Below are 25,329 nucleotides of genomic sequence, written 5' to 3'. Positions count from 1 at the left end.
TACAGTACTCAGGGTAGAAATAGTCAGATGTCAGTACAGTACTCAGGGTAGAAATAGTCAGATATCAATACATTACTCAGGGTAGAAATATTCAGATGTCAGTACAGTACTCAGGGTAGAAATAGTCAGATGTCAGTACAGTACTCAGGGTTGAAATAGTCAGATGTCAGTACAGTACTCAGGGTATAAATAGTCAGATGTCAATACAGTACTCAGGGTAGAAATTGTCAGATGTCAGTACAGTAATCCGGGTAGAAATAGTCAGATGTCAGTACAGTAATCAGGGTAGAAATAGTCAGATGTCAGTACAGTAATCAGTTTAGAAATAGTCAGATGTCAGTACAGTACTCAGGGTATAAATAGTCAGATGTCAGTACAGTAATCAGGGTAGAAATAGTCAGATGTCAGTACAGTAATCAGGGTAGAAATAGTCAGATTTCAGTACAGTACAGTACTCAGGGTAGAAATAGTCAGATGTCAGTACAGTACTCAGGGTAGAAATAGTCAGATGTCAGTACAGTAATCAGGGTAGAAATAGTCAGATGTCAGTACAGTACAGTACTCAGGGTAGAAATAGTCAGATGTCAGTACAGTACTCAGGGTATAAATAGTCAGATGTCAGTAGAGTACAGTACTCAGGGTAGAAATAGTCAGATGTCAGTACAGTACAGTACTCAGGGTAGAAATAGTCAGATGTCAGTTCAGTACAGTACTCAGGGTAGAAATAGTCAGATGTCAGTACAGTAATCAGGGTAGAAATAGTCAGATGTCAGTACAGTACTCAGGGTAGAAATAGTCAGCCGTCAGTACAGTACTCAGGGTATAAATAGTCAGATGTCAGTACAGTACAGTACTCAGGGTAGAAATAGTCAGATGTCAGTACAGTACACAGGGGTAGAAATAGTTAGATATCAGTACAGTACTCAGGGTAGAAATAGTCAGATGTCAGTACAGTAGTCAGGGTAGAAATAGTCAGATGTCAGTTCAGTACAGTACTCAGGGTAGAAACAGTCAAATGTCAGTAAAGTACTCAGGGTAGAAATAGTCAGATGTCAGTATAGTACTCAGGGTAGAAATAGTCAGATGTCAGTACAGTACAGTACTCAGGGTAGAAATAGTCAGATGTCAGTACAGTACAGTACTCAGGGTAGAAATAGTCAGATGTCAATACAGTACTCAGGGTAGAAATATTCAGATGTCAGTACAGTACTCAGGGTAGAAATAGTCAGATGTCAGTACAGTACTCAGGGTATAAATAGTCAGATGTCAGTACAGTACTCAGGGTATAAATAGTCAGATGTCAATACAGTACTCAGGGTAGAAATAGTCAGATGTCAGTACAGTACTCAGGGTAGAAATAGTCAGATGTCAGTACAGTAATCAGGGTAGAAATAGTCAGATGTCAGTACAGTAATCAGGGTAGAAATAGTCAGGTGTCAGTACAGTACAGTACTCAGGGTAGAAATAGTCAGATGTCAGTACAGTACTCAGGGTAGAAATAGTCAGATGTCAGTAGAGTACAGTACTCAGGGTAGAAATAGTCAGATGTCAGTACAGTACAGTACTCAGGGTAGAAATAGTCAGATGTCAGTTCAGTACAGTACTCAGGGTAGAAATAGTCAAATGTCAGTAAAGTACTCAGGGTAGAAATAGTCAGATGTCAGTACAGTACTCAGGGTAGAAATAGTCAGATGTCTGTACAGTACAGTACTCAGGGTAGAAATAGTCAGATGTCAGTACAGTACTCAGGGTAGAAATAGGCATATGTCAGTACAGTACTCAGGGTAGAAATAGTCAGATGTCAGTACAGTACTCAGGGTAGAAATAGTCAGATGTCAGTACAGTACTCAGGGTAGAAATAGTCAGATGTCAGTACAGTACAGTACTCAGGGTAGAAATAGTCAGATGTCAGTACAGTACTAAGGGTAGAAATAGTCAGATGTCAGTACAGTACTCAGGGTAGAAATAGTCAGATGTCAGTACAGTAATCAGGGTAGAAATAGTCAGATGTCAGTACAGTACAGTACTCAGGGTAGAAATAGTCAGATGTCAGTACAGTACTCAGGGTATAAATAGTCAGATGTCAGTAGAGTACAGTACTCAGGGTAGAAATAGTCAGATGTCAGTACAGTACAGTACTCAGGGTATAAATAGTCAGATGTCAGTTCAGTACAGTACTCAGGGTAGAAATAGTCAGATGTCAGTACAGTACTCAGGGTAGAAATAGTCAGCTGTCAGTACAGTACTCAGGGTATAAATAGTCAGATGTCAATACAGTACTCAGGGTAAAAATAGTCAGATGTCAGTACAGTAATCCGGGTAGAAATAGTCAGATGTCAGTACAGTAATCAGGGTAGAAATAGTCAGATGTCAGTACAGTAATCAGGGTAGAAATAGTCCGATGTCAGTACAGTACTCAGGGTAGAAATAGTCAGATGTCAGTACAGTAATCCGGGTAGAAATAGTCAGATGTCAGTACAGTAATCAGGGTAGAAATAGTCAGATGTCAGTACAGTAATCAGGGTAGAAATAGTCAGATGTCAGTACAGTACTCAGGGTATAAATAGTCAGATGTCAGTACAGTACAGTACTCAGGGTAGAAATAGTCAGATGTCAATACAGTACTCAGGGTAGAAATATTCAGATGTCAGTACAGTACTCAGGGTAGAAATAGTCAGATGTCAGTACAGTACTCAGGGTATAAATAGTCAGATGTCAGTACAGTACTCAGGGTATAAATAGTCAGATGTCAATACAGTACTCAGGGTAGAAATAGTCAGATGTCAGTACAGTACTCAGGGTAGAAATAGTCAGATGTCAGTACAGTAATCAGGGTAGAAATAGTCAGATGTCAGTACAGTAATCAGGGTAGAAATAGTCAGATGTCAGTACAGTACAGTACTCAGGGTAGAAATAGTCAGATGTCAGTACAGTACTCAGGGTAGAAATAGTCAGATGTCAGTACAGTAATCAGGGTAGAAATAGTCAGATGTCAGTACAGTACAGTACTCAGGGTAGAAATAGTCAGATGTCAGTACAGTACTCAGGGTATAAATAGTCAGATGTCAGTAGAGTACAGTACTCAGGGTAGAAATAGTCAGATGTCAGTACAGTACAGTACTCAGGGTAGAAATAGTCAGATGTCAGTTCAGTACAGTACTCAGGGTAGAAATAGTCAGATGTCAGTACAGTAATCAGGGTAGAAATAGTCAGATGTCAGTACAGTACTCAGGGTAGAAATAGTCAGCTGTCAGTACAGTACTCAGGGTATAAATAGTCAGATGTCAGTACAGTACAGTACTCAGGGTAGAAATAGTCAGATGTCAGTACAGTACACAGGGTAGAAATAGTCAGATATCAGTACAGTACTCAGGGTAGAAATAGTCAGATGTCAGTACAGTACTCAGGGTAGAAATAGTCAGATGTCAGTTCAGTACAGTACTCAGGGTAGAAATAGTCAAATGTCAGTAAAGTACTCAGGGTAGAAATAGTCAGATGTCAGTATAGTACTCAGGGTAGAAATAGTCAGATGTCAGTACAGTACAGTACTCAGGGTAGAAATAGTCAGATGTCAGTACAGTACAGTACTCAGGGTAGAAATAGTCAGATGTCAATACAGTACTCAGGGTAGAAATATTCAGATGTCAGTACAGTACTCAGGGTAGAAATAGTCAGATGTCAGTACAGTACTCAGGGTATAAATAGTCAGATGTCAGTACAGTACTCAGGGTATAAATAGTCAGATGTCAATACAGTACTCAGGGTAGAAATAGTCAGATGTCAGTACAGTACTCAGGGTAGAAATAGTCAGATGTCAGTACAGTAATCAGGGTAGAAATAGTCAGATGTCAGTACAGTAATCAGGGTAGAAATAGTCAGGTGTCAGTACAGTACAGTACTCAGGGTAGAAATAGTCAGATGTCGGTACAGTACTCAGGGTAGAAATAGTCAGATGTCAGTAGAGTACAGTACTCAGGGTAGAAATAGTCAGATGTCAGTACAGTACAGTACTCAGGGTAGAAATAGTCAGATGTCAGTTCAGTACAGTACTCAGGGTAGAAATAGTCAAATGTCAGTAAAGTACTCAGGGTAGAAATAGTCAGATGTCAGTACAGTACTCAGGGTAGAAATAGTCAGATGTCAGTACAGTACAGTACTCAGGGTAGAAATAGTCAGATGTCAGTACAGTACACAGGGTAGAAATAGGCATATGTCAGTACAGTACTCAGGGTAGAAATAGTCAGATGTCAGTACAGTACTCAGGGTAGAAATAGTCAGATGTCAGTACAGTACTCAGGGTAGAAATAGTCAGATGTCAGTACAGTACAGTACTCAGGGTAGAAAAAGTCAGATGTCAGTACAGTACTAAGGGTAGAAATAGTCAGATGTCAGTACAGTACTCAGGGTAGAAATAGTCAGATGTCAGTACAGTAATCAGGGTAGAAATAGTCAGATGTCAGTACAGTACAGTACTCAGGGTAGAAATAGTCAGATGTCAGTACAGTACTCAGGGTATAAATAGTCAGATGTCAGTAGAGTACAGTACTCAGGGTAGAAATAGTCAGATGTCAGTACAGTACAGTACAGTACTCAGGGTATAAATAGTCAGATGTCAGTTCAGTACAGGACTCAGGGTAGAAATAGTCAGATGTCAGTACAGTACTCAGGGTAGAAATAGTCAGCTGTCAGTACAGTACTCAGGGTATAAATAGTCAGATGTCAGTACAGTACAGTACTCAGGGTAGAAATAGTCAGATGTCAGTACAGTACACAGGGTAGAAATAGTCAGATATCAGTACAGTACTCAGGGTAGAAATAGTCAGATGTCAGTACAGTACTCAGGGTAGAAATAGTCAGATGTCAGTTCAGTACAGTACTCAGGGTAGAAATAGTCAAATGTCAGTAAAGTACTCAGGGTAATAATAGTCAGATGTCAGTACAGTACTCAGGGTAGAAATAGTCAGATGTCAGTACAGTACTCAGGGTAGAAATAGTCAGATGTCAGTACAGTACAGTACTCAGGGTAGAACTGGTCAGATGTCAATACAGTACTCAGGGTAGAAATATTCAGATGTCAGTACAGTACTCAGGGTAGAAATAGTCAGATGTCAGTACAGTACTCAGGGTATAAATAGTCAGATGTCAGTACAGTACTCAGGGTATAAATAGTCAGATGTCAATACAGTACTCAGGGTAGAAATAGTCAGATGTCAGTACAGTACTCAGGGTAGAAATAGTCAGATGTCAGTACAGTAATCAGGGTAGAAATAGTCAGATGTCAGTACAGTAATCAGGGTAGAAATAGTCAGATGTCAGTACAGTACAGTACTCAGGGTAGAAATAGTCAGATGTCAGTACAGTACTCAGGGTAGAAATAGTCAGATGTCAGTACAGTAATCAGGGTAGAAATAGTCAGATGTCAGTACAGTACAGTACTCAGGGTAGAAATAGTCAGATGTCAGTACAGTACTCAGGGTATAAATAGTCAGATGTCAGTAGAGTACAGTACTCAGGGTATAAATAGTCAGATGTCAGTACAGTACAGTACTCAGGGTAGAAATAGTCAGATGTCAGTTCAGTACAGTACTCAGGGGTAGAAATAGTCAAATGTCAGTAAAGTACTCAGGGTAGAAATAGTCAGATGTCAGTACAGTACTCAGGGTAGAAATAGTCAGATGTCAGTACAGTACAGTACTCAGGGTAGAAATAGTCAGATGTCAGTACAGTACTCAGGGTAGAAATAGGCATATGTCAGTACAGTACTCAGGGTAGAAATAGTCAGATGTCAGTACAGTACTCAGGGTAGAAATAGTCAGATGTCAGTACAGTACTCAGGGTAGAAATAGTCAGATGTCAGTACAGTACAGTACTCAGGGTAGAAATAGTCAGATTTCAGTACAGTACTAAGGGTAGAAATAGTCAGATGTCAGTACAGTACTCAGGGTATAAATAGTCAGATGTCAATACAGTACTCATGGTAGAAATAGTCAGATGTCAGTACAGTACTCAGGGTAGAAATAGTCAGATGTCAGTACAGTAATCAGGGTAGAAATAGTCAGATGTCAGTACAGTAATCAGGGTAGAAATAGTCAGATGTCAGTACAGTAATCAGGGTAGAAATAGTCAGATGTCAGTACAGTACTCAGGGTAGAAATAGTCAGATGTCAGTACAGTACAGTACTCAGGGTAGAAATAGTCAGATGTCAGTACAGTACTCAGGGTAGAAATAGTCAGATATCAATACAGTAATCAGGGTAGAAATATTCAGATGTCAGTACAGTACTCAGGGTAGAAATAGTCAGATGTCAGTACAGTACTCAGGGTAGAAATAGTCAGATGTCAGTACAGTACTCAGGGTATAAATAGTCAGATGTCAGTACAGTACAGTACTAAGGGTAGAAATAGTCAGATGTCAGTACAGTAATCAGGGTAGAAATAGTCAGATGTCAGTACAGTACTGTACTCAGGGTAGAAATAGTCAGATGTCAGTACAGTAATCAGGGTATAAATAGTCAGATGTCAGTACAGTAATCAGGGTAGAAATAGTCAGATGTCAGTACAGTACTCAGGGTATAAATAGTCAGATGTCAGTACAGTACAGTACTCAGGGTAGAAATAGTCAGATATCAGTACAGTACTCAGGGTAGAAATAGTCAGATGTCAGTACAGTACAGTACTCAGGGTAGAAATAGTCAGATGTCAGTACAGTACTCAGGGTAGAAATAGTCAGATGTCAGTTCAGTACAGTACTCAGGGTAGAAATAGTCAAAGGTCAGTAAAGTACTCAGGGTAGAAATAGTCAGATGTCAGTACAGTACTCAGGGTAGAAATAGTCAGATGTCAGTACAGTACAGTACTCAGGGTAGAAATAGTCAGATGTCAGTACAGTACAGTACTCAGGGTAGAAATAGTCAGATGTCAGTACAGTACTCAGGGTAGAAATAGTAATATGTCAGTACAGTACTCAGGGTAGAAATAGTCAGATGTCAGTACAGTACTCAGGGTAGAAATAGTCAGATGTCAGTACAGTACTCAGGGTAGAAATAGTCATATGTCAGTACAGTACAGTACTCAGGGGTAGAAATAGTCAGATGTCAGTACAGTAATCAGGGTAGAAATAGTCAGATGTCAGTACAGTAATCAGTGTAGAAATAGTCAGATGTCAGTACAGTACTCAGGGTATAAATAGTCAGATGTCAGTACAGTACAGTACTCAGGGTAGAAATAGTCAGATGTCAGTACAGTATTCAGGGTAGAAATAGTCAGATATCAGTACAGTACTCAGGGTAGATATAGTCAGATGTCAGTACAGTAATCAGGGTAGAAATAGTCAGATGTCAGTACAGTAATCAGGGTAGAAATAGTCAGATGTCAGTACAGTACAGTACTCAGGGTAGAAATAGTCAGATGTCAGTACAGTACAGTACTCAGGGTAGAAATAGTCAGATGTCAGTACAGTACTCAGGGTAGAAATAGTAATATGTCAGTACAGTACTCAGGGTAGAAATAGTCAGATGTCAGTACAGTACTCAGGGTAGAAATAGTCAGATGTCAGTACAGTACTCAGGGTAGAAATAGTCATATGTCAGTACAGTACAGTACTCAGGGGTAGAAATAGTCAGATGTCAGTACAGTAATCAGGGTAGAAATAGTCAGATGTCAGTACAGTAATCAGTGTAGAAATAGTCAGATGTCAGTACAGTACTCAGGGTATAAATAGTCAGATGTCAGTACAGTACAGTACTCAGGGTAGAAATAGTCAGATGTCAGTACAGTATTCAGGGTAGAAATAGTCAGATATCAGTACAGTACTCAGGGTAGATATAGTCAGATGTCAGTACAGTAATCAGGGTAGAAATAGTCAGATGTCAGTACAGTAATCAGGGTAGAAATAGTCAGATGTCAGTACAGTACAGTACTCAGGGTAGAAATAGTCAGATGTCAGTACAGTAATCAGGGTAGAAATAGTCAGATGTCAGTACAGTAATAAGGGTAGAAATAGTCAGATGTCAGTACAGTACTCAGGGTATAAATAGTCAGATGTCAGTACAGTACAGTACTCAGGGTAGAAATAGTCAGATGTCAGTACAGTAATCAGGGTAGAAATAGTCAGATGTCAGTACAGTACAGTACTCAGGGTAGAAATAGTCAGATGTCAGTACAGTAATCAGGGTAGAAATAGTCAGATGTCAGTACAGTACTCAGGGTAGAAATAGTAAGCTGTCAGTACAGTACTCAGGGTAGAAATAGTCAGATGTCAGTACAGTACTCAGGGTAGAAATAGTCAGATATCAGTACAGTACTCAGGGTAGAAATAGTCAGATGTCAGTACAGTACAGTACTCAGGGTAGAAATAGTCAGATGTCAGTACAGTACTCAGGGTAGAAATAGTCAGATGTCAGTTCAGTACAGTACTCAGGGTAGAAATAGTCAAATGTCAGTAAAGTACTCAGGGTAGAAATAGTCAGATGTCAGTACAGTACTCAGGGTATAAATATTCAGATGTCAGTAGAGTACAGTACTCAGGGTAGAAATAGTCAGATGTCAGTACAGTACAGTACTCAGGGTAGAAATAGTCAGATGTCAGTTCAGTACAGTACTCAGGGTAGAAATAGTCAAATGTCAGTAAAGTACTCACGGTAGAAATAGTCAGATGTCAGTACAGTACTCAGGGTAGAAATAGTCAGATGTCAGTACAGTACAATACTCAGGGTAGAAATAGTCAGATGTCAGTACAGTACTCAGGGTAGAAATAGGCATATGTCAGTACAGTACTCAGGGTAGAAATAGTCAGATGTCAGTACAGTAGTCAGGGTAGAAATAGTCAGATGTCAGTATAGTACTCAGGGTATAAATAGTCATATGTCAGTACAGTACAGTACTCAGGGTAGAAATAGTCAGATGTCAGTACAGTACTCAGGGTAGAAATAGTCAGATATCAATACAGTACTCAGGGTAGAAATATTCAGATGTCAGTACAGTACTCAGGGTAGAAATAGTCAGATGTCAGTACAGTACTCAGGGTAGAAATAGTCAGATGTCAGTACAGTACTCAGGGTATAAATAGCCAGATGTCAATACAGTACTCATGGTAGAAATAGTCAGATGTCAGTACAGTACTCAGGGTAGAAATAGTCAGATGTCAGTACAGTAATCAGGGTAGAAATAGTCAGATGTCAGTACAGTAATCAGGGTAGAAATAGTCAGATGTCAGTACAGTAATCAGGGTAGAAATAGTCAGATGTCAGTACAGTACTCAGGGTAGAAATAGTCAGATGTCAGTACAGTACAGTTCTCAGGGTAGAAATAGTCAGATGTCAGTACAGTACTCAGGGTAGAAATAGTCAGATATCAATACAGTAATCAGGGTAGAAATATTCAGATGTCAGTACAGTACTCAAGGTAGACATAGTCAGATGTCAGTACAGTACTCAGGGTAGAAATAGTCAGATGTCAGTACAGTACTCAGGGTAGAAATAGTCAGATGTCAGTACAGTACAGTACAGTACTCAGGGTAGAAATAGTCAGATGTCAGTACAGTAATCAGGGTAGAAATAGTCAGATGTCAGTACAGTACAGTACTCAGGGTAGAAATAGTCAGATGTCAGTACAGTAATCAGGGTAGAAATAGTCAGATGTCAGTACAGTAATCAGGGTAGAAATAGTCAGATGTCAGTACAGTACTCAGGGTATAAATAGTCAGATGTCAGTACAGTACTCAGGGTAGAAATAGTCAGATATCAGTACAGTACTCAGGGTAGAAATAGTCAGATGTCAGTACAGTACAGTACTCAGGGTAGAAATAGTCAGATGTCAGTACAGTACTCAGGGTAGAAATAGTCAGATGTCAGTTCAGTACAGTACTCAGGGTAGAAATAGTCAAATGTCAGTAAAGTACTCAGGGTAGAAATAGTCAGATGTCAGTACAGTACTCAGGGTAGAAATAGTCAGATGTCAGTACAGTACAGTACTCAGGGTAGAAATAGTCAGATGTCAGTACAGTACAGTACTCAGGGTAGAAATAGTCAGATGTCAGTACAGTACTCAGGGTAGAAATAGTCAGATGTCAGTACAGTAATCAGGGTAGAAATAGTCAGATGTCAGTACAATAATCAGGGTAGAAATAGTCAGATGTCAGTACAGTACAGTACTCAGGGTAGAAATAGTCAGATGTCAGTACAGTACTCAGGGTAAAAATAGTCAGATGTCAGTACATTACAGTCCTCAGGGTAGAAATAGTCAGATGTCAGTACAGTACTCAGGGTAGAAATAGTCAGATGTCAGTACAGTACAGTACTCAGGGTAGAAATAGTCAGATGTCAGTACAGTACAGTACTCAGGGAAGAAATAGTCAGATGTCAGTACAGTACAGTACTCACGGTAGAAATAGTCAGATGTCAGTTCAGTACAGTACTCAGGGTAGAAATAGTCAAATGTCAGTAACGTACTCAGGGTAGAAATAGTCAGATGTCAGTACAGTACTCAGGGTAGAAATAGTCAGATGTCAGTACAGTACAGTACTCAGGGTAGAAATAGTCAGATGTCAGTACAGTACTCAGGGTAGAAATAGTCATATGTCAGTACAGTACTCAGGGTAGAAATAGTCAGATGTCAGTACAGTACTCAGGGTAGAAATAGTCAGATGTCAGTACAGTACTCAGGGTCGAAATAGTCAGATGTCAGTACAGTACTCAGGGTAGAAATAGTCAGATGTCAGTACAGTACTCGGGGTAGAAATAGTCAGATGTCAGTACAGTACTCAGGGTAGAAATATTCAGATGTCAGTACAGTACAGTACTCGGGGTGTAAATAGTCAGATATCAGTACAGTGTTCAGGGTAGAAATAGTCAGATGTCAGTACAGTACTCAGGGTAGAAATAGTCAGATGTCAGTACAGTACTCAGGGTAGAAATATTCAGATGTCAGTACAGTACTCAGGGTAGATATAATTAGATGTCAGTACAGTACTCAGGGTAGAAATTGTCAGGTGTCAGTACAGTACAGTACTCAGGGTAGAAATAGTCAAATGTCAATACAGTACAGTACTCAGGGTGTAAATAGTCAGATATCAGTACAGTGTTCAGGGTAGAAATAGTCAGATGTCAGTACAGTACTCAGGGTATATATATTTAGATGTCAGTACAGTACAGTACTCAGGGTAGAAATTGTCAGGTGTCAGTACAGTACTCAGGGTAGAAATAGTCAGATGTCAGTACGGTACTCAGGGTAGAAATAGTCAGATGTCAGTACGGTACTCAGGGTAGAAATAGTCAGATGTCAGTACAGTACTCAGGGTAGAAATAGTCAGATGTCAGTACAGTACTCAGGGTATAAATAGTCAGATGTCAGTACAGTACTCAGGGTAGAAATAGTCAGATGTCAGTACAGTACTCAGGGTAGAAATAGTCAGATGTCTGTACAGTACAGTACAGTACTCTGGGTATAAATAGTCAGATGTCAGTACAGTACTCAGGGTAGAAATAGTCAGATGTCAGTACAGTACTCAGGGTAGAAATAGTCAGATGTCTGTACAGTACAGTACTCGGGGTAGAAATAGTCAGATGTCAGTACAGTACTCAGGGTAGAAATAGTCAGATGTCAGTACAGTACTCAGGGTAGATGTACTTAGATGTCAGTAAAGTACTCAGGGTAGATATAGTCAGATGTCAGGACAGTAATCAGGGTAGAAATAGTCAGATGTCAGTACAGTACAGTACTCAGGGTAGAAATAGTCAGATGTCAGTACAGTACTCAGGGTAGATATAGTCAGATGTCAGTACAGTACAGTACTCAGGGTAGAAATAGTCAGATGTCAGTACAGTACTCAGGGTATAATGGTGTCAGATGTCAGTACAGTACTCAGGGTAGAAATAGTCAGATGTCAGTATAGTACTCAGGGTAGAAATAGTCAGATGTCAGTACAGTACTCAGGGTAGAAATAGTCAGATGTCAGTACAGTACTCAGGGTAGAAATAGTCAGATGTCAGTACAGTACTCAGGGTAGAAATAGACACTCTCCCACCCTTCTATTAGCCCCTGAGTTTCAACTCTGTTAATCCCTCAGCTGTTTACCAAAACAATGGCAGGGTGTTGGCTTTTTTATGGTTTGAACTGCAGATTTGATCTTTAATCTACTCTAATAAAACATCATCATGTGATTGTGAGCTGGTTTTCAGCACCAAATGACTTCTTGTGAACACACACAACGCACAATGATGGTGGAGTTCTTACACAATGCCCTTAATCTAACACACATAGATGAGACACTACAGCACTTTGAGTTTAAAGCTTGTGTCTGAGGTGCGGCAGTATACGACCAGAACAACAACAAAACATCTAAATAAAATAAAAACCCTCTTGAAGGTAACATTTCAACATGTTTTGGTCCGATTCCACTCGAGGGGTTGAGTCAGTCACGGTGATGCGTCCCATTGATCAACAGAACCGATCATCCTCCTCTTCCATATCACAGCAAGGCACTGTCTGTTCCACCGAGCCCACTTCCTGTTCACTGACCCCTGTTTCCTGTGCGTTGACGTTGGCGGCAGTGGTGTAGAACCACGGATGGATAAGCACCTCGGCGGCGGTCAGTCTGTCCCATGGATCTTTCCTCAACAGGCAGCGCAGCAGGCACTTGGCCCGGGAAGAGAGGCCCTCTGGTAGGCAGCAATGGCCCCGGCGGATCTTGGAGAAGAGGGTAGCTGGGTCTGGGTCGTGGAAAGGGTAGCGTCCCACCAGCATGGTGTAGAGCATCACCCCTAGCGACCAGACGTCCGCCTGCTTTCCGGAGTAGGAGCTGGAGCCATTCAGGATCTCTGGGCTGATGTAGGCTGGGCAGCCGTGGGTGTATGACATGGAGTCATCATCTCCTTCTAAAACCCTGCAGTCCTCCAGGCCTTCCAGCTTCACATGGGTCCTACAGGACAACAAAGAGCATGGGTTGGTTACTAGCAGAGAGGAAGAGGCGAAGCGAGAGGCTCCACTCTACTGATATAAGTGGACTTTGAGAAAATCTATTTTATACTGGAGTTGTGTCTGTTGTTCACATGCGTATCTGCCCTCTCATTGGCTAGAATGTTCCCACTTGATCTCGCTTCCTCCCGCCTGCCTTTCTGCCTTTGCGACAACAACTCCCTGTTAGAGGCCATCTCGTCATTATATAACGTATCTCTGTTATTAGTAATTGGATGGTAGATCCTAAGGCAGAAGGATCACCGGTCACACTTTATTTGGATAGTCCGGATTTTCCATCTGTAGATGTTCTGCAGATGGTCATACTATCAACAAACTATCTGTTGATAAGCAACTGCTTGCTAAGGTTAGGGTTAAGGTTAGGTTTAGAATAAGGGTTAGGGTAAGGGTTAAGTTTAGAATAAGGGTAAGGGTTAAGGTTACGGTTAGGATAAGGGTTAAGGTAAGGTTTAGAATAAGGGTTAGGGTAAGGGTTAGGATTAGTGCTAGGGTAAGGGTTAAGGTTACGGTTAGGATAAGGGTTAAGGTTAGGTTTAGAATAAGGGTTAGGGTAAGGGTTAAGGTAAGGTTTAGAATAAGGGTTAGGGTAAGGGTTAGGTTTAGTGCTAGGATAAGGGTTAAGATTACGGTTAGGGTAAGGGTAATGGCATCAACCAATTCAGATTAAGATCACCCGCTATTATTAATTCTGAGTTAGTGTAACTGATGTGAAATGGCTAGTTAGTGGTGCGAGGAGAGGGACGGACGCAACACTGTTACATTGATGCTATTGTTGTGGAAAAGGAGGAGGTCAAAGGGGGGTGAGTGTAACTGGTGTGAAATGGCTAGCTAGTTAGCGATGCGTGCTAGCAGTGTTTCAAGTGGTGACGTCACTCGCTCTGAGACCTTGAAGTAGTTGGTTCCCTTGCTCTGCAAGGACTGCGGCGTTTGTGGAGCGACGGGTAACGGTGCTTCAAGGGTGACTGTTGTCAAGCCCAGGTAGGCTCCCGAGTGGTGTAGTGGTCTAAGGCACTGCATCGCAGTGCTAGCTGTTCCACTAGAGATCCTGGTTCAAATCCAGGCTCTGTCGTAGCCGGCCGCGACCGGGAGACCCATGGGGCGGCGCACAATTGGCCCAGGGTAGGGGAGGGAATGGCTGGCAGGTATGTAGCTCAGTTGGTAGAGCATGGCGTTTGCACCGCCAGGGTTGTGGGTTCGATTCCCACGGGGGGCCAGTATTAAAAAATGTATGTATGCACTCACTAACTGTAAGTTAGTCGCTCTGGATAAGAGCGTCTGCTAAAATGTAGGGGCAAGGAGAGGGATGGAAGCAACACTGTAACATTAGCATATAGGTAGACAGCAGGTCAGACCAGTCTCTAAAACGCAGAGGGAGGGCGATAAATTATGCCCACATTTAGGACTAGACAATCAAATGAATGGAATGGTAATGGATACAGAAACATTTAAGTTGCTCTTTATATATATGGCGACCCCCCCCCCCTCCTCTGCCAACTCTATCAGATGAAAAAACTATTATAAACAGTCAGAGACACATCAGTCTGGTATAAACTTCTTTAACCAACATTCAGTTATATCCAGAATGTCTTTGGTTTGAGAAGCAACAGTTACAATAAAATACATTTTCGAAATCAAACTTCTAGCCTTTACATGAATAGGTCGAAGGCCACAGCTGCAGGATTTTCAGATCAGAGTCTCTAATAGGAACCATGTTCAGCAGGTAAATATCATGGGTTTAGCTTGAACTGGAATAGAGACAAGATTGAACTGAACCATCAGGTCTTGAACGAGAACGTGGATTAAAACAAGAGTCAATAATGGTTCCCTGTTGCGAGCAAGGACTGATATCCCATCATTTTTGTAGTATCTCTTCGATACTAGCCCCCTAGCTCCACTCCTGTTCGGGTGCAAGCCGTCCCTTTTTAAGAACTGAGGACAATAAAATAAAATCCTATGGGACGTGATCTGGTGGCTGCTGCAGGGTCTGGATGGGAGGGCAGAGGGCAGAGGGCAGAGGGCAGAGGGCAGAGGGCAGAGGGCAGAGGGCAGAGGGCAGAGGGAGGATGTGTTGGAATGATCCTCCTCCCCTACCTCTAACTCCATTCCACTTCGCTTCCAATGGTCTACACCAGGGTTCTTCAATTCCGGTCCTGGAGGGCCGAAACACCTCTGTTTTTCATCCTCTCCTTCTAATCAGGGGCTAATTCAGACCTGGGACACCAGGTGAGTGCAATTAACTACCAGGTAGAAATAAAAAACAGAAGTGTTTCGGCCCTCCAGGACCGGAATTGAAGAACCCTGGTGTAGACCAAGACGCAGTAGATTTCCGGTTCTCGTCGGCGTTAATACGGGATCCAAGGTAATATCTTCAGTAGCTGCTGCAGAGGAGCCCAGTCTCATAGAACACCCTGGAATTAGAATTGTTGCATCAAAAACAGCATGTAGTCTTGAAGTCTCCTTAGTCCGAGCGAGACGTCCTCTTAGGACCCTATTCTCCTCCAACAGCTCAATGATCCGCTCCTTTGAGGCACGAAGATGCATTTTATCACAAATATATAGGTCAGTATACTCAACCTCTTTGACTACAATGAACATGTCCCAGGTCTCACATGTTATGGCTTAACTGTCCATCTCCGGATATGACTCCAAAACAGAGGAGTCTTACATGCTTATACTCAGGTCAGAGACGGCGGTCCCAGCTACAAGAGCCAACCGCGATATGAGACGAGCTTTGCTGGTGACAGCCAGGTATCCTAGCTAGTCGGCGCTAACCAAGGCTAGCCTGCTAATGTTTGCTCCAGGAGACGGTAAAATCCAGCCGAACACGGTGTGTTTAGAAAAGCACAAAGACTATGGTCCCAGAAATAAAACACTTAAAACCAAGGTTTTAAAGGTATACAATTGTATAAAATGTGTCTTAAAACACTAAAGCACTGTATCAACACACCAAACGTTCTGCTTCATACTTCTGCTTCTGTTTCCTTGGTTATTAGTAGACCTTACAATGCTGTCCTACAGGACAATATAGAACATGGGTTGGTTTTAAGCAAGATATTTAAGCTTGTATGAAGGACAAGGGGCTAGGGCATGCCACCATCCTTACAGACAACACAGCATGGTTATTAGAGATAGGACAACACAGCATGGTTATTAGAGATAGGACAACACAGCATGGTTATTAGAGATAGGACAACACAGCCTGGTTATTAGAGATAGGACAACACAGCATGGTTATTAGAGATAGGACAACACAGCATGGTTATTATAGATAGGACAACACAGCATGGTTATTAGAGATAGGACAACACAGCATGGTTATTAGAGATAGGACAACACAGCATGGTTATTAGAGATAGGACAACACAGCATGGTTATTAGAGATAGGACAACACAGCATGGTTATTAGAGATAGGACAACACAGCAAGGTTTGGTTATTAGAGATAGGACAACACAGCATTGTTATTAGAGATAGGACAACACAGCATGGTTATTAGAGATAGGACAACACAGCAAGGTTTGGTTATTAGAGATAGGACAACACAGCATTGTTATTAGAGATAGGACAACACAACATGGTTATTAGAGATAGGACAACACAGCAAGGTTTGGTTATTAGAGATAGGACAACACAGCATTGTTATTAGAGATAGGACAACACAACATGGTTATTAGAGATAGGACAACACAACATGGTTATTTTGAGATAGGACAACACAGCAAGGTTTGGTTATTAGAGATAGGACAACACAGCATGGTTATTAGAGATAGGACAACACAGCATGGTTATTAGAGATAGGACAACACAGCATGGTTATTAGAGATAGGACAACACAGCATGGTTATTAGAGATAGGACAACACAGCAAGGTTTGGTTATTAGAGATAGGACAACACAGCATTGTTATTAGAGATAGGACAACACAGCATGGTTATTAGAGATAGGACAACACAGCAAGGTTTGGTTATTAGAGATAGGACAACACAGCATTGTTATTAGAGATAGGACAACACAACATGGTTATTAGAGATAGGACAACACAGCAAGGTTTGGTTATTAGAGATAGGACAACACAGCATTGTTATTAGAGATAGGACAACACAACATGGTTATTAGAGATAGGACAACACAACATGGTTATTTTGAGATAGGACAACACAGCAAGGTTTGGTTATTAGAGATAGGACAACACAGCATTGTTATTAGAGATAGGACAACACAACATGGTTATTAGAGATAGGACAACACAGCATGGTTATTAGAGATAGGACAACACAGCATGGTTATTAGAGATAGGACAACACAGCAAGGTTAGGTTATTAGAGATAGGACAACACAGCATTGTTATTAGAGATAGGACAACACAACATGGTTATTAGAGATAGGACAACACAGCATGGTTTGCTTATTAGAGATAGGACAACACAGCATGGTTTGGTTATTAGAGATAGGACAACACAGCATGGTTTGGTTATTAGAGATAGGACAACACAGCATGGTTTGGTTATTAGAGATAGGACAACACAGCATGGTTTGGTTATTAGAGATAGGACAACACAACATGGTTTGGTTATTAGAGATAGGACAACACAGCATGGTTATTAGAGATAGGACAACACAGCATGGTTTGGTTATTAGAGATAGGACAACACAGCATGGTTTGGTTATTAGAGATAGGAAAACACAGCATGGTTTGGTTATTAGAGATAGGACAACACAGCATGGTTTGGTTATTAGAGATAGGACAACACAGCATGGTTTGGTTATTAGAGATAGGACAACACATCATGGTTTGATTATTAGAGATAGGACAACACAGCATGGTTTGCTTATTAGAGATAGGACAACACAGCATGGTTTGGTTATTAGAGATAGGACAACACAGCATGGTTTGGTTATTAGAGATAGGACAACACAGCATGGTTTGGTTATTAGAGATAGGACAACACAGCATGGTTTGGTTATTAGAGATAGGACAACACAACATGGTTTGGTTATTAGAGATAGGACAACACAGCATGGTTATTAGAGATAGGACAACACAGCATGGTTTGGTTATTAGAGATAGGACAACACAGCATGGTTATTAGAGATAGGACAACACAGCATGGTTATTAGAGATAGGACAACACAGCATGGTTTGGTTATTAGAGATAGGACAACACAGCATGGTTATTAGAGATAGGACAACACAGCATGTTTATTAGAGATAGGACAACACAGCATGGTTTGGTTATTAGAGATAGGACAACACAGCATGGTTTGGTTATTAGAGATAGGACAACACAGCATGGTTTGGTTATTAGAGATAGGACAACACAGCATGGTTTGGTTATTAGAGATAGGACAACACAGCATGGTTTGGTTATTAGAGATAGGACAACACAACATGGTTTGATTATTAGAGATAGGACAACACAGCATGGTTTGGTTATTAGAGATAGGACAACACAGCATGGTTTGGTTATTAGAGATAGGACAACACAGCATGGTTTGGTTATTAGAGATAGGACAACACAGCATGGTTTGGTTATTAGAGATAAGACAACACAGCATGGTTTGGTTATTAGAGATAGGACAACACAGCATGGTTTGGTTATTAGAGATAGGACAACACAACATGGTTTGATTATTAGAGATAGGACAACACAGCATGGTTTGGTTATTAGAGATAGGACAACACAGCATGGTTTGGTTATTAGAGATAGGACAACACAGCATGGTTATTAGAGATAGGACAACACAGCATGGTTATTAGAGATAGGACAACACAGCATGGTTTGGTTATTAGAGATAGGACAACACAGCATGGTTTGGTTATTAGAGATAGGACAACACAACATGGTTTGATTATTAGAGATAGGTCAACACAGCATGGTTTGGTTATTAGAGATAGGACAACACAACATGGTTTGATTATTAGAGATAGGACAACACAGCATGGTTATTAGAGATAGGACAACACAGCATGGTTTGGTTATTAGAGATTGGACAACACAGCATGGTTTGGTTATTAGAGATAGGACAACACAACATTGTTTGGTTATTATAGATAGGACAACACAACATGGTTTGCTTATTAGAGATAGGACAACACAGCATGGTTTGGTTATTAGAGATATGACAACACAACATGGTTTGGTTATTAGAGTTAGGACAACACAGCATGGTTTGGTTATTAGAGATAGGACAACACAGCATGGTTTGGTTATTAGAGATAGGACAACACAACATGGTTATTAGAAATAGGACAACACAACATGGTTTGGTTATTAGAGATAGGACAACACAGCATGGTTATTAGAGATAGGACAACACAGCATGGTTATTTGAGATAGGACAACACAGCATGGTTTGGTTATTAGAGATAGGACAACACAGTATGGTTATTAGAGATAGGACAACACAGCATGGTTATTTGAGATAGGACAACACAGCATGGTTATTAGAGATAGGACAACACAGCATGGTTTGGTTATTAGAGATAGGACAACACAGCATGGTTTGATTATTAGAGATAGGACAACACAGCATGGTTATTAGAGATAGGACAACACAGCATGGTTTGGTTATTAGAGATAGGACAACACAGCATGATTTGGTTATTAGAGATAGGACAACACAGCATGGTTAATAGAGATAGGACAACACAGCATGGTTATTAGAGATAGGACAACACAGCGTGGTTTGGTTATTAGAGATAGGACAACACAGCATGGTTTGGTTATTAGAGATAGGACAACACAGCATGGTTTGGTTATTAGAGATAGGACAACACAGCATGGTTTGGTTATTAGAGATAGGACAACACAGCATGGTTTGGTTATTAGAGATAGGACAACACAGCATGGTTTGGTTATTAGAGATTGGACAACACAGCATGGTTTGGTTATTAGAGATAGGACAACACAACATTGTTTGGTTATTATAGATAGGACAACACAACATGGTTTGGTTATTAGAGATAGGACAACACAGCATGGTTTGGTTATTAGAGATATGACAACACAACATGGTTTGGTTATTAGAGTTAGGACAACACAGCATGGTTTGGTTATTAGAGATAGGACAACACAGCATGGTTTGGTTATTAGAGATAGGACAACACAACATGGTTATTAGAAATAGGACAACACAACATGGTTTGGTTATTAGAGATAGGACAACACAGCATGGTTTGGTTATTAGAGATAAGACAACACAGCATGGTTTGGTTATTAGAGATAGGACAACACAGCATGGTTTGGTTATTAGAGATAGGACAACACAACATGGTTTGATTATTAGAGATAGGACAACACAGCATGGTTTGGTTATTAGAGATAGGACAACACAGCATGGTTTGGTTATTAGAGATAGGACAACACAGCATGGTTATTAGAGATAGGACAACACAGCATGGTTATTAGAGATAGGACAACACAGCATGGTTTGGTTATTAGAGATAGGACAACACAGCATCGTTTGGTTATTAGAGATAGGACAACACAACATGGTTTGATTATTAGAGATAGGACAACACAGCATGGTTTGGTTATTAGAGATAGGACAACACAACATGGTTTGATTATTAGAGATAGGACAACACAGCATGGTTATTAGAGATAGGACAACACAGCATGGTTTGGTTATTAGAGATTGGACAACACAGCATGGTTTGGTTATTAGAGATAGGACAACACAACATTGTTTGGTTATTATAGATAGGACAACACAACATGGTTTGGTTATTAGAGATAGGACAACACAGCATGGTTTGGTTATTAGAGATATGACAACACAACATGGTTTGGTTATTAGAGTTAGGACAACACAGCATGGTTTGGTTATTAGAGATAGGACAACACAGCATGGTTTGGTTATTAGAGATAGGACAACACAGCATGGTTATTAGAAATAGGACAACACAACATGGTTTGGTTATTAGAGATAGGACAACACAGCATGGTTATTAGAGATAGGACAACACAGCATGGTTATTTGAGATAGGACAACACAGCATGGTTTGGTTATTAGAGATAGGACAACACAGTATGGTTATTAGAGATAGGACAACACAGCATGGTTATTTGAGATAGGACAACACAGCATGGTTATTAGAGATAGGACAACACAGCATGGTTTGGTTATTAGAGATAGGACAACACAGCATGGTTTGATTATTAGAGATAGGACAACACAGCATGGTTATTAGAGATAGGACAACACAGCATGGTTTGGTTATTAGAGATAAGACAACACAGCATGGTTTGGTTATTAGAGATAGGACAACACAGCATGATTTGGTTATTAGAGATAGGACAACACAGCATGGTTATTAGAGATAGGACAACACAGCATGGTTATTAGAGATAGGACAACACAGCGTGGTTTGGTTATTAGAGATAGGACAACACAGCATGGTTTGGTTATTAGAGATAGGACAACACAGCATGGTTTGGTTATTAGAGATAGGACAACACAGCATGGTTTGGTTATTAGAGATAGGACAACACAGCATGGTTTGGTTATTAGAGATAGGACAACACAGCATGGTTTGGTTATTAGAGATAGGACAACACAGCATGGTTTGGTTATTAGAGATAGGACAACACAACATGGTTTGATTATTAGAGATAGGACAACACAGCATGGTTTGGTTATTAGAGATAGGACAACACAGCATGGTTTGGATATTAGAGATAGGACAACACAGCATGGTTTGGTTATTAGAGATAGGACAACACAGCATGGTTTGGTTATTAGAGATAAGACAACACAGCATGGTTTGGTTATTAGAGATAGGACAACACAGCATGGTTTGGTTATTAGAGATAGGACAACACAGCATGTTTATTAGAGATAGGACAACACAGCATGGTTATTAGAAATAGGACAACACAACATGGTTTGGTTATTAGAGATAGGACAACACAGCATGGTTATTAGAGATAGGACAACACAGCATGGTTATTTGAGATAGGACAACACAGCATGGTTTGGTTATTAGAGATAGGACAACACAGTATGGTTATTAGAGATAGGACAACACAGCATGGTTATTTGAGATAGGACAACACAGCATGGTTATTAGAGATAGGACAACACAGCATGGTTTGGTTATTAGAGATAGGACAACACAGCATGGTTTGATTATTAGAGATAGGACAACACAGCATGGTTATTAGAGATAGGACAACACAGCATGGTTTGGTTATTAGAGATAGGACAACACAGCATGGTTTGGTTATTAGAGATATGACAACACAGCATGATTTGGTTATTAGAGATAGGACAACACAGCATGGTTATTAGAGATAGGACAACACAGCATGGTTATTAGAGATAGGACAACACAGCGTGGTTTGGTTATTAGAGATAGGACAACACAGCATGGTTTGGTTATTAGAGATAGGACAACACAGCATGGTTTGGTTATTAGAGATAGGACAACACAGCATGGTTTGGTTATTAGAGATAGGACAACACAACATGGTTATTAGAGATAGGACAACACAGCATGGTTATTAGAGATAGGACAACACAGCATGGTTATTAGAGATAGCACAACACAGCATGGTTATTAGAGATAGGACAACACAGCATGGTTATTAGAGATAGGACAACACAGCATGGTTTGGTTATTAGAGATAGAACAAAACACCATGGTTTGATTATTAGAGATAGGACAACACAGCATGGTTTGATTATTAGAGATAGGACAACACAGCATGGTTATTAGAGATAGGACAACACAGCATGGTTTGGTTATTAGAGATAGGACAACACAGCATGGTTTGGTTATTAGAGATAGGACAACACAGCATGATTTGGTTATTAGAGATAGGACAACACAGCATGGTTATTAGAGATAGGACAACACAGCATGGTTATTAGAGATAGGACAACACAGCGTGGTTTGGTTATTAGAGATAGGACAACACAGCATGGTTTGGTTATTAGAGATAGGACAACACAGCATGGTTTGGTTATTAGAGATAGGACAACACAACATGGTTATTAGAGATAGGACAACACAGCATGGTTATTAGAGATAGGACAACACAGCATGGTTATTAGAGATAGCACAACACAGCATGGTTATTAGAGATAGGACAACACAGCATGGTTATTAGAGATAGGACAACACAGCATGGTTTGGTTATTAGAGATAGGACAACACAGCATGGTTTGATTATTAGAGATAGGACAACACAGCATGGTTTGATTATTAGAGAGATTATTAGAGATAGGACAACACAGCATGGTTATTAGAGATTTGGTTATTAGAGATAGGACAACACAGCATGGTTTGATTATTAGAGATAGGACAACACAGCATGGTTATTAGAGATAGGACAACACAGCATGGTTTGGTTATTAGAGATAGGACAACACAGCATGGTTTGATTATTAGAGATAGGACAACACAGCATGGTTATTAGAGATAGGACAACACAGCATGGTTTGGTTATTAGAGATAGGACAACACAGCATGGTTTGGTTATTAGAGATAGGACAACACAGCATGGTTTGGTTATTAGAGATAGGACAACACAGCATGGTTATTAGAGATAGGACAACACAGCATGGTTTGGTTATTAGAGATAGGACAACACAGCATGGTTTGGTTATTAGAGATAGGACAACACAGCATGATTTGGTTATTAGAGATAGGACAACACAGCATGGTTATTAGAGATAGGACAACACAGCATGGTTATTAGAGATAGGACAACACAGCGTGGTTTGGTTATTAGAGATAGGACAACACAGCATGGTTTGGTTATTAGAGATAGGACAACACAGCATGGTTTGGTTATTAGAGATAGGACAACACAGCATGGTTTGGTTATTAGAGATAGGACAACACAACATGGTTATTAGAGATAGGACAACACAGCATGGTTATTAGAGATAGGACAACACAGCATGGTTATTAGAGATAGGACAACACAGCATGGTTATTAGAGATAGGACAACACAGCATGGTTATTAGAGATAGGACAACACAGCATGGTTTGGTTATTAGAGATAGAACAAAACACCATGGTTTGATTATTAGAGATAGGACAACACAGCATGGTTTGATTATTAGAGATAGGACAACACAGCATGGTTATTAGAGATAGGACAACACAGCATGGTTTGGTTATTAGAGATAGGACAACACAGCATGGTTTGGTTATTAGAGATAGGACAACACAGCATGATTTGGTTATTAGAGATAGGACAACACAGCATGGTTATTAGAGATAGGACAACACAGCATGGTTATTAGAGATAGGACAACACAGCGTGGTTTGGTTATTAGAGATAGGACAACACAGCATGGTTTGGTTATTAGAGATAGGACAACACAGCATGGTTTGGTTATTAGAGATAGGACAACACAACATGGTTATTAGAGATAGGACAACACAGCATGGTTATTAGAGATAGGACAACACAGCATGGTTATTAGAGATAGCACAACACAGCATGGTTATTAGAGATAGGACAACACAGCATGGTTATTAGAGATAGGACAACACAGCATGGTTTGGTTATTAGAGATAGGACAACACAGCATGGTTTGATTATTAGAGATAGGACAACACAGCATGGTTTGATTATTAGAGATAGGACAACACAGCATGGTTATTAGAGATAGGATAACACAGCATGGTTTGGTTATTAGAGATAGGACAACACAGCATGGTTTGATTATTAGAGAGATAGGACAACACAGCATGGTTATTAGAGATAGGACAACACAGCATGGTTTGGTTATTAGAGATAGGGACAACACATCATGGTTTGATTATTAGAGATAGGACAACACAGCATGGTTATTAGAGATAGGACAACACAGCATGGTTTGGTTATTAGAGATAGGACAACACAGCATGGTTTGGTTATTAGAGATAGGACAACACAGCATGGTTTGGTTATTAGAGATAGGACAACACAGCATGGTTATTAGAGATAGGACAACACAGCATGGTTTGATTATTAGAGATAGGACAACACAGCATGGTTTGGTTATTAGAGATAGGACAACACAGCATGGTTATTAGAGATAGGACATAACAGCATGGTTATTAGAGAAAGGACATCACAGCATGGTTATTAGAGATAGGACAACACAGCATGGTTATTAGAGATAGGACAACACAGCATGGTTATTAGAGATAGGACAACACAGCATGGTTATTAGAGATAGGACAACACAGCATGGTTATTAGAGATAGGACAACACAGCATGGTTTGGTTATTAGCGATAGGACAACACAGCATGGTTATTAGAGATAGGACAACACAGCATGGTTTGGTTATTAGAGATAGGACAACACAGCATGGTTTGGTTATTAGAGATAGGACAACACAGCATGGTTTGG

The 25,329-nt window shown here is 40.3% G+C and overlaps 1 protein-coding gene across 1 annotated transcript in view; it reads right to left on the bottom strand.

Moving 5' to 3' along the window:
* Window positions 1-12,435: 12,435 nt before the first annotated feature.
* Window positions 12,436-25,329, bottom strand: part of LOC121558452 (tribbles homolog 2-like) — a 48,005-nt gene continuing 35,111 nt past the window's right edge. The window contains exon 3 of the mRNA XM_045226587.1: window positions 12,436-12,916. Coding sequence (XP_045082522.1) covers window positions 12,436-12,916 — 481 coding nt within the window. The remainder of the gene's footprint in view (window positions 12,917-25,329) is intronic.

This window comes from Coregonus clupeaformis, chromosome 17, assembly GCF_020615455.1.
Source record: "Coregonus clupeaformis isolate EN_2021a chromosome 17, ASM2061545v1, whole genome shotgun sequence".
Lineage (NCBI taxonomy): Eukaryota > Metazoa > Chordata > Actinopteri > Salmoniformes > Salmonidae > Coregonus > Coregonus clupeaformis.
This window is presented reverse-complemented; position numbering and strand designations above follow the sequence as displayed.